General features: G+C 36.8%; 1 protein-coding gene across 1 annotated transcript; it reads right to left on the reverse strand.

Annotated features, from left to right (window-relative positions):
- Positions 1–361: 361 nt before the first annotated feature.
- LOC114306912 (aspartate--tRNA ligase, chloroplastic/mitochondrial-like) lies at positions 362–14,874 on the reverse strand. The gene is made up of 15 exons (XM_082892168.1): positions 14,209–14,874; positions 13,376–13,519; positions 11,861–11,970; positions 10,881–10,992; positions 10,685–10,756; positions 10,482–10,573; positions 9,960–10,080; positions 8,661–8,783; positions 3,436–3,630; positions 3,171–3,359; positions 3,005–3,076; positions 2,093–2,191; positions 1,904–1,984; positions 1,238–1,295; positions 362–811 (listed from the first exon to the last, which is right to left on the reverse strand). Exons 1-15 carry the CDS (start codon positions 14,578–14,580, stop codon positions 642–644), a joined length of 2,010 nt encoding a protein of 669 aa, XP_082748294.1. The 5' UTR covers positions 14,581–14,874; the 3' UTR covers positions 362–641.
- Between the last annotated feature and the right edge of the window lie 492 nt (positions 14,875–15,366).

The raw sequence follows: 15,366 nt of genomic DNA on the forward strand, positions 1-15,366 counted from the left end.
AATAAATCTTGTTTTTTATTTCATGTATTATAACAATATCCACTCACCCTTCCAAACCTAGTCCACATGAAAAATTATTTAATTATTTTTGGACACAATTATCCAAACGATTTGTAGAAATGCTATACAACAAACTTTCCTTATAAATTTTATTTACAAAGTAATATGACAGTTAAATTACTCTTATCAATTAATTTTAGCAAGTCTATTTTAAATACCAATACTTTGTTACGATATGTCACATCAATTTCTACAAAATAATAATAATTATTATTATTGTTTAGAATCCCAAAATCAACAAGAGCAAGTGTTTCAGCAAGCAGAGGGAAATAACAAAGCTCACTCTTGTCCAAGTGCAATGTTAAACAAAAGGAATTGAAATCTTTTTTTCATCTGAATATATCAATTACACAGAGTTTAGAAGTCTACAATAATAAAGATTATTTTAGATGTAGCCAAAATCATTCCAAATATACATATTAAAATATTCCTCACAGAGCAAAATATGGATGTACCCAAGCTACTGAACCCCAAATTATCATTACTTTTAGTTAAGGAAATGACAGATGTGAATTCCTCAATAACAGAAGGATAAGTATTCACCCAAAAAATAGAAGGATAAGTAAAATGAATAAGAAAAACTATTGGGTCTTCAATGAAAGATCCTTTAATTGCTGAGGATCCACCTCGGAGGGTGCACGAGTAAGGGCGCACTGGGCTGTTGTTGTCTTGGGGAAGGCAATGACATCCCTGATGGAATTTGCACCAGCCAACATCATCACCAATCTATCCAGCCCGTAAGCAATTCCTCCTGCATCACACATACAGATTAACTGACATGAAAACCATTCCTGCCATAAAACCATGCTTTGACATAACAATGGAATAGGATTCTAATGAAGGACAAACAATGGAGTTGTGTATGGTCAAGTTAAATTCATTCTAAGGAATCAGTCTTAATTCCAGACTAGACGATTCCAATATTAGATAACTGTTGGCCTGAGGCCATGGTCCAAATAATGTTCAAGGGAACTCAAAAATATAGACAGATGAGCAGTAGTTGGACATCCTAGCATTAAAAAATCCTTGTGTTCATCAATAGTGCAGAACGATGATTCAATCTAACCAATACAGGTTTAAATTATGCATCACATTTACTTCCAGGCCAACAGTGAATAAATTATCCCAAAATGATAGTAATTTGTTGTTATGTTAGATATAAGCTAGCAGTTCATACCATGTGGAGGAGCACCCATGTCTAAAGCCTCCAAAAGATAGCCAAATTTTGCTTCAGCCTGTAGACAAAACAGAGCCCATATTACATTTGGGTCAATAGTTCCTAGATTTAACATCCGGCTACTCCTTTCCTTGGGAGCAATAAGTATTAACGCATCAATCTAAGGAAATTCAAAAGTTCCAAGTGGTGTCCAATTGGAACTCACCTTTAAATGGTAAATATATGTGGTTGTATCTATCATTTCAAAAATATTTTAACTAAAAAGAAAATAAAAATCAGAAAGTAGTGTGCAAACCACAGTGATCTACCCAAAACTTGCCAGGAACTATTTTCCCAAGTGCCAACATCACATATGTGTTTCAATTCAATGTAGTGTACACACCACAGTGATCCAATATCTTGAAGAATTGGTCAATGCATGAAAATATATCGATGGTTGTTAGTAGTACAATGAAAGTTTTGGCCCATAGAAGTATGAAAACCATGATAATATTAATATCAGGTAATTCAAAAGATCTACGTACAAGAGGATACTTTCTCCAATTTGGTACTTACCTATTGCATTAGATGGGAATATAAAAACAATTTACAACGGAGGAGATAAAACACGGCCCTAGTAATTAATAATTGAGCAACCCAACCAGTATTTGTCAAGTGTCTCCTCACCTGCTCAGGGGAAATGCCAACAATTTCCAAAACCTTTTCTGGAATCTCACGCTTATAAATTCTCAAGCTTCCTCCACCAATCTAATAGCACCACAGCAATTAAGTATTGCACTGTTGAATTTCACATGTTAAGTATTGGCAAAAGATCAATATTGCAACTAACAGAGAATAGAGTACATATTTATATACCTCAACTCCGTTGTAAACCATGTCATAAGCTAAGGCACAGGCAGAGGACAGATCCTTCATATCTTCAGGGTTTGGGGCAGTGAAAGGGTGATGCAAGGCCTGCAACGGAGCAAAATTACCATGATCTCAACAATTAAAAAGGAAGAACCAGAACATAAAATGACTTGTCATAACTACCGCAGATGCTAAAAACATAATAGCACAATGACCTTTAATTACTACCAAGAATAAAATAAGTCGGCACTTTAGTCTCATCATTCAGAGAGAGAGGGAGTTAGCACTAAAAAAAATTCCCTCATCAGATTAGCAGCTGACAATAGATACCAGGTAACCAAAGAATGCTAAAATCAAATCATATAAATAACCCTTTTCCCGTATACAATGCAAATTTTACTTATCAAATCCAAGGTAGACAGCAATTCCTCAATTATTACATGGTAATAATAGCAGGAATCTATCCCCATGTACGATACAAGTCTGACTGGTTAACCCATCAGGTCTAAATATCCCAAATAAAGCAGCAAAAGATTGAACATTTTTTGTTAAAGAGTTCGCCGAAGATTTTCTTGTAGCCGATCCCACATGATTGGGACATAGGTTTAGATTAGTTTGGCTTGGTTCACTGAAATCGACACATGTAACACTCATTTTACTAGAATTGCAAAAGAAAAACTAGACATGAGATTCTTCATGAATACAGAAAGAAGTTCAACAACAAATTTCACAAATTGTAATAACAAAAATCTACTTCATCACAAATGGCTTGAGAAATTAAGTTTTAAATTCACTAGAAGAAAGCACAGGAGAAGATCACGACATACCATTGAAAAAACCCGAATACCACTTCTTCCATGAATAGAAATCATAATATTTAAGAAACTAGAAGTAGAAGTGCATAAGCATTAAACAGACCTCAAGCCTCTGTTCTAAACTGTTCCATTCAAACATTGGGAAATCAGTCACCCAGAGAATTGAATGCCTGGACTACATGCCAGAAAACAAAAGAAACAAGGAGAGTCAGTACGAGAGGGAAATGTGAATTAAAACTTTCAAAATTGAAGGCATACTACGAGCTTACTTGGTCAATCAAGCCCAACTCATGTGCTACATATACCCGTAGCCGGTCTAAGGTTTTATTAACTGAGACATGGTGACCCAATGCAAACAACATCAAATCACCTGATCCTGCAGAGCACCGTGTCAGTAACTGCTCCGTTTTTGTAGGATCCAAACTTGATACTAGTGCAGGGATCCCCTCAATGGCCCCTATAAGTAAAATATGAGACCATCAGTTGTGAACCATAAAATCTCTTTACAAATATCAGGATTGTCTGTTTTCAGTTGTTATCCAAGACCTTTAGGAAAGGCAAACCCTTAGCTCCAGATTTGATTGCTTCATTGAAAATATCACCTTTCTTAAGGGCTGTGTTTGAATAGCTTTTTGATCCTAAAGGCACACATAAAACTTTTATAATTCCCCCACTTGCCAGGGTATCTGTAAAAACCTTGAAGGAGGAATCTGTGAAAATATCAGATACCTGAAATTCCAACAAAGGCAACAAACATTGGAATGAAAACTCTTTCAAGAACGCAAAAACAAAGAGGAAATTATTCATGAATATCAAATAAATTTTCATCATAAATCACGAACTATATGCTCAATATTGTTATGATGCTATATTAAGCCAACAAGGAACTTCCATTTGTGTGGCAATAAAGTAAAAAATAAAACTTACTTTTAGATACAAATCCAAAATAGAACAGGAAGTGTTGGCAGTATCTTAAGACACATAGTCCCGTACACATGATTTAATACACTTAATAGAAAGTCGATATATATCACACATCTGCATGTTATGTATATCTAAAAATACCCATGGGGACATGGTGCACAACATGGTCTATGATGTTTGATATGTACAATATGTAAATGCTTTGATTTTCAATGGTAAGCATTACTTCCCAAAATTGATATTGTGCAAAAGGTCCGTCAAGATGAAAAGGGATTTTTTTTTAATTTTGCTTTTGCTACCTTCTCAGAGTTTCTACTTTTCTGGTATTAAAAATATAATGCCATTGGAAAACGCCCACAAGATTAGTATTTTTGCATTGCAGTGAAGTTTTTGAATATTTTGCATCAAACTTATGTAGTCTAAAACTCCTATTAAATATACTTTGTTGACATCATGACATAATAATGCAACTAAGTTTCACATCTTTTATAAGATTTAGCTTATATCTTCACAATTCATATTAACTGTATTGTGTTGATTTCTGCATGGCTTTAGCTCCAAGAGTCATGCTTTTTATCATATAATCAATTATATGTTGCTTACTGCTTGTAAGAAATAATGTATAGAGAAAGAGAGAGAATAAATTGTATGTATTATTATTGATTGATATATTGATTTATATTACAATGATTCATGATTCCTATATATAGAAGAGGGTGAGTGTGTAGTAGGTAAGGAGTAGGTGAAGTGGAGGTGGTAGTGGTGTAGTGGGTTAGGTTTAGTAGAGTAGGTGAGGTGGTAGTGGTGTAGTGGGTTAGGTTTAGTAGAGTAGGTGAGGTGGTAGTGGTGTAGTGGGTTAGGTTTAGTGGAGTAGGTTTAAGTGGGTTAGGTTTAGTGGAGTAGGTGAGGTGGTTTTTAACAGCCCCCGCAAACTCAAGGGGGATAGGAACTAACCAACTTGAGTTTGGAGAGAGTAACAAAACAAGAAAATACATAAAAATAAAAAAGGATAGGAGACACTGTATGGTCGTGTCAGACCGTTGGTGAAGACACTGGATGGTGGTGTCATAACGTTGTAGAGGACACTGTATGGGGGTGTCATAACCATGTAGAAGACAGTTTATGGGGTCATGTCGGACCGTTGTAGCAGACACTGTGTGGTCGTGTCAGACCGATGTAGAAGACAGTTTATGGGGTCATGTCGGACCGTTGTAACAGACACTGTTGTGACAGTTGTTGTGACAGTTTACGGAGTCTTTCTGGACCCTTGTAGAAACTAACCGGAATCAATGTCGGGACAGTTTACAGAGTCTTGTCGGACCCTTAAAGGAGCTAACCGGAATCAATGTCGGGACAGTTTACAGAGTCTTGTCGGACCCTTAAAGGAGCTAACCGGAATCAATGTCGGGACAGTTTACAGAGTCTTGTCGGACCCATAAAGGAGCTAACCGGAATCAATGTCGGGACAGTTTATAGAGTCTTGTCGGACCCTTGTAAAAGCTAACCGGAATCAACGTCGGGACAGTTTACAGAGTCTTGTCGGACCCATAAAGGAGCTAACCGAAATTAATGTCGGGACAGTTTATAGGGTCATGTCGGACCGTTGTAGAAGTTGCACCCTCAAAAGGTGTGCCCAATTTTGTCAAAAGGTGTGCCATCAAAAGGCGTGCCCAATTCATCAAAAGGTGTGCCGGACATGATGGCGAGGCACGTGGGCGCCTTGGCTTGCGCGCCCGTTTTGTCGTCTGGTGGCAAGAGGCACGCGATACGCGTGGCTGCCTCGCTATTTAACCAAGGTTGATGCTGAGGCTGAGGCAGACAAAAAAACTTCTGAAAATCCTCTGAAAACAACTCTTCCTTTGCTGAGAAAGAAACTCTGTAATACTCTGTAACCAACCCGTCTCTGAAACACTCAGCAACATGGCCTCTTCTTCCCGTCCAGCTACCCAGAACATGGCCTCCTCTTCCCGTGGTCTGCTCACGCTCTTTCCAGAACTGAACGAGTCCACAAGAGAAATAACTGGTGCGGTGGCCAGTGAACCTCAACCAAACACCTCTGGTTTTGCTCCGTTGAACTTTCCGATGCGGTCGGTGGAGCAAAAAATGACGGTGCAGTCGGATGTGGAGGCCAATCAGTATACCTTGAAGTCATGTGTGGAAACCATGACTGCGGTTACAAATTTGTCGAACCGGCTGCAGAGTAGGACAAATGAGGTGCAGCAGTTAAACGCCCAACTGGCTCTGCTCCAACGCATGTATAAGGATGCGCGAGCAGAGATAAGTGTGCTAAATGCGGAAAACAAGGAGCTGAAGCGGAAGGCCAGTTTTATGTTCCGATTTGGAGGGCCGCCATATGCTGCAGTGGAGGAGCTGGGAGTAGTGATCATGCCCAGTGGAGTGGGAAACACGGAGGCAACACCGGCAAGGGCCGCCCAAGACGGTGGCAAGAAGAAAAGACCGGCAGAATAGGCGAGAAGAAAAATCCCACTGTTCCGATTTGTGTTGGTTGTGTTTTGTTTTGTTTTGTGTTTTTTTTTTATTTTTTATTTTTTTTTTATTATTATTATTATTTTTTTTTATGGTGTAAAATGCTGATCGGGGTTGATCCCCGGCATGAAGAAATGACAAGTTTGTAAAATGTTGTTTTTTTTTTTTTTTTTTGGGAGTGTTTTGTTGAAAAAATAAAAATAAAATGAAAGAAAACAAGGGAGAAAGAAAATAGATAAAAAATATTTATAGATGGATTATATGAAAAACATCAGTGCGATTGTTTCAAAATAAAGTGGGGTATTTAAAAAAGAGGAAAAGTGACTTGGAAAAAATAAATAAAAATAAGTGATTTTTGAAATCAAATGGAGGAGAGAGAGGGACAAACCCATGTGATAAAGTGGAGAGAGAGTCGGTGAGTGGGGTGCAAAAGGTGAAGGAGAAATGATGGATTGAAAATGGTTTGGGTCAAAAGTGGACACTGTTAGTGGGGAACATGAGTGCATTGATTATTTGATATAATAATAATAATAATAAAAATAAAAAGTTAGAACAGTTGGAGAGAATGAGTGGAGTATGGTAAGGGTTTCATCCAAAGCCAAAATTCCTGCAGCGAATCACTTCGCAAATCCTAGCATGAGCTTTTTCTCTTTCCAGGCTTATTCATGAATTTCCTGGTGATTTCAAGAGCCTCTGGTGGCATTGTGGCAGAGAACACCTCAACCTGGATTTTGGGTGGCAGCAACTGAGAACACCCCAACCTGGATTTTGGGTGGCAGCAACTGGAAAATATCATAGATCTGATTTTTAAAAACCTCGTGACAGCATTTCATCAGCTTCATCCAAGACAAACATTTTGATGTAAACAGGGCGAAGTGATTGTCTCCGCAACATGTCAAACACACGACCAGGAGTACCAACAACAACATGAACCCCACTGGAGAGAATGCGCTGATCTTCGCGCACACTAGTCCCTCCAACACAAGCATGAACCTTCACACTTTGCTGGACAAGTTCAAGAGTGGGTGGAAGAACCAAAGCTTGGCACTCAACCAAGCTATAATCTAGCTGCTGCAGAATTCCAGAGCAGAATGTTGCAGTGTTTCCAGTTCCAGACTGTCTCGTCATATGAGGTGAAGAATTCTTCTCCATCAGCCTCACACATGACTACAGTTGCACAAATCTTTGTTGATTTTATCAGCGGAATAGGTTGAGGTCCGGCGGGCGGCTAAGGTGAGGTTGCCGCCCGCCGGGGAAGCGAAAATACTAGGTTTTAAACCAGTTCTGATACCATGTAAGAAATAATGTATAGAGAAAGAGAGAGAATAAATTGTATGTATTATTATTGATTGATATATTGATTTATATTACAATGATTCATGATTCCTATATATAGAAGAGGGTGAGTGTGTAGTAGGTAAGGAGTAGGTGAAGTGGAGGTGGTAGTGGTGTAGTGGGTTAGGTTTAGTGGAGTAGGTGAGGTGGTAGTGGTGTAGTGGGTTAGGTTTAGTGGAGTAGGTGAGGTGGTAGTGGTGTAGTGGGTTAGGTTTAGTGGAGTAGGTGAGGTGGTAGTGGTGTAGTGGGTTAGGTTTAGTGGAGTAGGTTTAAGTGGGTTAGGTTTAGTGGAGTAGGTGAGGTGGTTTTTAACACTGCTTCATCCTTGTAAGATATTTTCTTATTTTTAAGGTACTTAATTTTGCTACACATTTCTGAGGATGTAAAAAGATCTAATGATATACGATACAATACAATGTGTTTTATAAAAACAGGAAGCCAATACAAGATATGTATTCTGATTCGACAACTATTATAACAATTATTGTCACTACATTATTTGTTGAAGAAAGCAGGAGAATAGTGACAAATAAAATTATATAAACCTCCCACGTCATATCTTAAAATTAAGAGGACAAAAATGGTTAACCATTTACACTGGCTCAGCAGAGAAGACTAGGAGGCATGGAGCATTTTAATGATTAAATACCTTCATCACATGACCACGTAAAGGATCAGTAAATGTGAAATGAAGTAAAATGTACTGGTAGCAAGGTTGGCCTGTCATAAATGTCATGTTCATTTTTTAAAGTGGTAACTATGCATTAAGTTTATGATAGCAGCTCAACTACAGTATAAAAAATCAAAAACCTAAGATAATGAAACTGGAAAGTAGTGCAGTTAAAAACAAACACTCAGCAAAGTGCATTAGTTTTCTCAGGATCCAATCAGAAACACTGTAGAAGCCTGATGTTGAACAATATAAGTCAATTTCTTCCACCACCACCACCAAATAAATAAATAAAAAATAAACCACCCAAACCAGAGAGAGATAGGGAGGGAGGCATTATTACATCTCTTAATTCAAGATCAAATCGAACATCTGGCCTGTCTGAACCATATTGACTCATTGCTTCAGCATAGGTAAGCCTCGGGAAAGGATTGGGTAGCTGAATACCTTTGATCTCCAGAAAAACCTACAATAAGCATATCTAATCAAACCTCATAGTGACATTGATCAAATCAAGTTTCAGGAACATAAAAATAAACTAAATTAATAAAAGAATTATATAACATATAATTTATAACTTGATGCAAACAAGCTCTGCTGTGTGCAAGCAATCTCCTGGCCTGGACTCTACTAGGTGCTCAATAGTGTGCACACCAACTTCATGCACTAACAAGTTTGGTTCACTACAAATCAAGATTGAGGAAAAATTTTAAGGTTCAAAAGGTGAGCTCAGGCCATAAGCCAAGCCGAGATGGGCTCTGCTCAAGAAGAATTTGACTCGGTCATTTCTAGGACAAATTAGCACTGTACACAAAATGTACAAATTGGATCAAGTTAGATTATGGCCTCAATAGTCTATTCCTTAGTAAATGCTATAGATTTTAGCAGCTAGATTTGGGTTTGAAGCTTTGAAAACCTTGCAATATATCAATTGAAACTCTTTCATCCCACCTACAGACATACTCTAAGCTGAAGAAAGCCAACCCCAGCCTATCAGTGTCCAAGAAAAATTCTAGTGATTACGCATCAGCCTAAGCAAAGACCTCAAAAGATTTCATGTCACAATGCTGATAAATGCCACAGAAAATTAATGTGGTTCAGGTTAATTCATTAGCAGCTTTTAGTCTCCGAAAATTATTGGCCTGTCAAAGGGTATTTTGAGATAATTTGATTGGATTCATTTTTCTATATTAGATGTCATAAGTAGGCATGACATAGAAAAAATGATGTGAATTTAATTAATTTAACTGAGCATATAACCATAGACAGAGCATAATAGCGAAAAATGATTCATGCAGCCAACCCCACTTGAGTGGGACATGAGGCTTGGCTTGGTTTGGTTTGGTTTGGTTTGGAAGTTGTAAATAGACATGACAAGGTTTCACTCTACACACCATATAAAAACATAAAGAACATGTTCTGAAAAAGCTGGCATATCATATAATTTCTCAGTTCTTTAATTTCAATTTATGCTGCGAGTTCTCCCAAACTGATAGTGTGACTGGAAGGAGAACATTAAATTGCTTTTGGTTCATGTATCTCACTCTTATTCGTCATCCTCTTCTCCATCTTATTTGTTGATCTTTTATCAGGGTGCTTCCCAAATCCAATTAGAATTTTAACGACCTGACAACTAACTTACCTGTCTAATCAAATCTTCACTGAGCCTCAGCATGTTCTCCAAAGGAGTGAAAGCCATCTCCATATCCAGTTGTGTAAACTCAGGCTGTCTATCTGCCCTAAGATCTTCATCTCGAAAACATCTGCAAAGGAAGAAAACCAAAATGAATTTCTACCATAATTTTGGTAGGATGTCTGCCCCTGAAAATCTAATTTTGATCTTCTTCTACTATCTAACAGGAAAATGTTTATTCTTCTATTCCCAGTAAGTTGGATCGTTTTGTAGGTCAAATCTTTTTGTATACTCTCTTTCATTCTTGAAATCAGTACACCCATCATTTTGGTATTCAAGAAAATCACATTTTTACACAAAAAAATTGTCGATAAAAAAGAAAAGGAACAAAAGAGGAGGTAAAAAATTAAAAAATAAAAAAGATCTAATAAGTTGAAATGTTTATTGGCAGAATGCTGAAATCACACCTAGCACAACAACTAGCAGGGCAGTCGAACCAAATTTCAAACGGCCATTAACTAAAAGACCTACCTCGCTGTTTGATAATATTTATCAAAACCGGAGACCATTAGCATCTGCTTAAACAGCTGTGGACTTTGGGGCAAAGTATAGATGGTTCCTGGCTTCAACATACGCATTAGAGTGAATCAAATCTCCAAGCCATGATGGCATGAAGTAACTCAAGTGACAAGTAACATTCAGATTCCTCTAGACATCTCAATAAAGTGGCAGACCTGAACTCTTGAAGGCACCAAATAATCTCGGGCACCTTCTGGAGTAGATCTAGAAAGTATTGGTGTCTCAATCTACCTTACAACCATGAAAGGACAAGATCAAAAACAAGTATGAATGTAGACCACAAATGCAAACTGAAAAAATTGTTTTCAATAGAGAAGTTAAAAGGTAAATTCAAATTTCCAAATGCAGTACCTCCACAAAACCGTGAACATCCTCCAGGTACCTGCGAATGAGTTTCACCACACTATGTCGCAACATTATGTTTGAATTCATTTGTGGCCGGCGCAAATCAAGGCAACGATATCTAATAACATGCATTTGAGACCTTTCAATCAGTATCGATGAGAGAATTACGCATCAAAATTCACACGCACATGGACAAGGTGAGGGAAGTCCTTTTGCAGTTTCTACTCCGTGGAGAATTACAAGCGTTTATAGACAGAAGATTATAAATTTCAGCACGCAATGAACAGAATCATCTTCATAACCTGAGCGCATATTTGAGGCAGCATACAAAAATTTTGGTAGGAAAGTCTACATTTGTGGGGAGAGAAATGATCTTGTACTAAAAAAAGATACCTCAGAAAGTAAATTTTCCCCAACTATCAATTCCATCACCAGTAATGGTCTGCCCAATGCAAGGTTTCAGCAAATGCGAAACACCAAAAACCTTACAGAATCTAGCAGCACCATGACACACTAACAATAATAAAGCTGAAAGGCAAACTCCAAAGTTTGATTATTGCTTGTGTAATTTAAAAGGATATGTGTTAAATAATTAAGTTTTTAAAAGGACTGATTTTTCAGGAGATTGGGGGGCAGGGACATCTAAGCAATTCATACTACTAAAAGGAAAAAAGTAACTAACATGCTCTTATATTTTGGATAAGTATCACCAAAAACAGGCAATCAGTAGGATGAGAAGGAATTAGGTCGTTCACTACCTCTATGTTCTTTCTTAGTTTCAAAAGAGGATGGAAGATAAAGGATCTTTAAGCTTGAGGTAACTACAGACAAATTAAAATAATTAAAAACTTAATTAGCATTATAAAATAAGATGTATTTCTCTATCCTAGACTAACAGCAACTTAGTAAAGCATCACCTCACCATGGCCAAATGCCAAACATAAAGGATTTCTTAATCTAGATAAGATCAATTTGAAGCTAGCTACCTTAAACGGATTTCCTCTTTAACAGAATCTTTTACATCATCTGCAGTAGTAACCAAAAATGGCAATTTAGATCTCACAGCATTCAACAGTTGAACATGCTCTGCAGCAACCTGCCATGCACAGCCAGAATAACGTTAAAATAAAAAACAAAAAATTGGCAAAAAGACTAGCTAAATGGTAGAAAAAGTAAATAAATCACATTCCATATGTAGAATAAACAACATAACAAGCTACATTGAGATAGACAAAAGAGTAGAAAACTGATGCATTCCAGTTGCAAAGCATTGAATTATTTGAATTAACTATAAATTAGAATTAAAAGTCCAATTTGTCAATGAGATGTAGTGTATAATGCCTATTGTATGAGCATGCATTCAAGGTTAGTTAGAGGGCCAAATGTAGATGCTCGCACTTCTTCCTCCCCAAAATATGATTGCATTATTATTTTTTGTTTACTCTACGTGCCAAAAAGTGACGACCCAGATTCAATCATTTATCTTCTTCCTTTATCTATGCTATATGCATCTCTAATAATGAGAGCAAGAGAAGCAAATGAAATACATCCTTCATACTAGATCCCAAATTTTCCGAAGATATAATCAGAAACACCTGATGAATTGACAGAGCTCGTGATAACTTACAATCAGCATTCCAATGAGAGTGCATCAGGTTGATACAAATTTGAGGATGGCGAAACACCATAAAACTTTGATGGTCATCAAAAGAACTTGGCCACACTTGGGCAGCATACCACGAATTGACAGAGCTCGTGATAACTTACAATCAGCATTCCAATGAGAGTGCATCAGGTTGATACAAATTTGAGGATGGTGAAACACCATAAAACACCTGATGAATTGACAGAGCTCGTGATAACATATAATCAGAAACACCTGATGAATTGACAGAGCTCATGATAACTTACAATCAGCATTCCAACGAGAGTGCATCAGGTTGATACAAATTTGAGGATGGTGAAACACCATAAAACTTTGATGGTCATCAAAAGAACTTGGCCACACTTGGGCAGCATACCACGACCTGAGTTTGGGAAAGAAGCCTTATTTTGTAACGGAATGAACTTGAGCTTGGGCAAGTTATATCTACTTCAGACTGATCTTGGTTTTTCCAAGGCTGCTTCAGTCCTGCCTGATTGACAGGCCTACTAGTACCAATACGTACCATAAAACGAGCAAAAACAGTACAATGACAGGTACAACTGTGCAAGATTGATAACTATGGTCTTAAATCATAGTACCATTTAGTCCATTTCTCTATTACCTTCCCAACAAACTATTTGACTGCACTCACGCTTCTCTATGAATATCAAACTTCAAGCTCAACATGGGCCTACAATATCAGAGACAAAACTAACCCTACCTACATATCTGAGGGGAAGAGAATGTCCATAAAAAACTAAAAGGCCATTTGTCTTACACAAATGCGAAAAATAGCATACTCTTCTATTAGTTAAACCAACAATTTAGTGTTTTTAACAAAGCAAAATTGCCTTACCTCTATCATCCCAGTCTTCATTTTCTTATTAACTGACTCACTGGGCCTAGGCCGAACAACACCTTCCACAGTAATCACAAACTCAAGCCTCAGGTCATTAATAATCGAATGTGCATCAGGGAACTCATCGGGGAGTGTGGTAACCTGAAAGTAAATAATGCCAACATCAACTAGGATAAATTACTGGTAAATTTTGCAAATTTATTATACAAGTCGATGAAGTTGCATGCACTAAAACAACAAATTTTAATCAAACATTCTGTGGCATCAAAAACAACTTGAGACAGAAGCATTATCCACATAATATAACAGAGAAGGCCCAGAAACCAGACAACATTTTATAATTATTAATCCAAATGACACTGCCACTATTCTTCCTTTAATCCAACAATAATAATAAAAAACCTTCATCGTTTCACTAATATCAAAAATGCTCTCGGCACATTGAATCACATTCTCATACATTCATGTTTTGTGAGAAAAAACATAGGCTGGAATCAAATCAATACATATATATGAATTCAAAATTGAGAAATTATTTAGCATCAAAGTAGTTCACACTCAATGACTAATCTTAATTACAAAACATTATGAACTATAAATTATATATAGTACTGTTCACTTTACAGCAAACTGAACACCATCATTGTATGAACTTCCAAAAAAACCCTAATGCATCGTCACTGTTTTTAGTTGCTTTTTTTTAAAAAAAAAAAAAAATCTAAAAAATGATGCCTTTTGGTTATTGCTACAAAAATTGCAATTTTTTTTAGTGAAAAAGTTGATGTTTTTAGCTAAGACAAACAATCAAGTGGAATTTTCATCTTGCAAACCTGCACAATCCCAGTGTGGTCTCTGAGGTTGAGGAAAGTGAGACCACCATGAATCCGGTGAAGCGCGACCCACCCGCAAAGCCTGACCCGTTTACCGACGTCGTTTTCAGACAATTCACCACAAAACCCGGTTCTGCTGACCCATTCAAGAGAGTCTTTGAAGGGTATTGCAGGCTGTTTAGGGTTAGAAATTAGGGTTTCTGATGAAGTAGATGGAGTTGCTGAAGCAGAAACGGAGTGAGTGGTTCTACTTGGATATTTTCTGGGTTGAGTGAGTGTTTGCGAGTTAAGGTACAAGAGGGGGATAGATGAAAGAGAAAGGGGTTTGGAACGTAGGGCTATAGTGGGCAGAGCTCGGAGAAACATGGACATGGTGATTCTTGGGTTTGTGGAGAGAGAGACCGAGAAGTGGCAAGGTCGATGGTGAGAGAGGCCTATCTGAGGGCTCTAGGATTGAGCCAGAATAGACTGCGTACAAGCAAAGCGGCGCGAACCGGCCTAATTCGGTTTATTAAAATCCACCCCGAAATAAAAAAATCTAAATTTAATACACTATTATAATATAAATTTTGTTAGTAATTTATTACTCAGATGTTATAAATCAATTATCTAAGCATCCAATCGAAAAATATTGGAAGGAACTAATATTTCGAAATAGTATATCGGGCTTGGGTAACTTGTTCTTTCTAAGTATTAGTATATTGAGCTTGGGTAACTTGTTCTTTCTAAGTATTTCGGTATTGATGTAATTTAAAAAATACAAAAATTGTTATGGATTGAATTATAATAAAAGACAAATTATACTAACAGTCCCTATAGTTTAGGATTTGTGTCACTTTAGTTCTTGACTTTTAAATTGCGACACATTTGTCCCTTAATTTTAAATCTTGTTTCAAATAAGGACAATTAACATACCATTGCTTAATTTCAAAGAAAAAATCGTCAATTTGATAAAATATAAACTAATTTGACAAAAATAAATGTCAAAAAAATATTTTAAAAATTTTAAAAATTATTTCTACCTACTAAAAATAAAATTATGTAAAATTGATAAAAATTAATAAAAATTACATGATTAATTTTTAAAATTTAATTTTACATGATCATCATACAAATACATAATAAAAATTAATTTGGTAAAAAAAAAATGTCTAAAAG

Source organism: Camellia sinensis, chromosome 10, assembly GCF_055761805.1.
Source record: "Camellia sinensis isolate YWXY chromosome 10, ASM5576180v1, whole genome shotgun sequence".
NCBI lineage: Eukaryota > Viridiplantae > Streptophyta > Magnoliopsida > Ericales > Theaceae > Camellia > Camellia sinensis.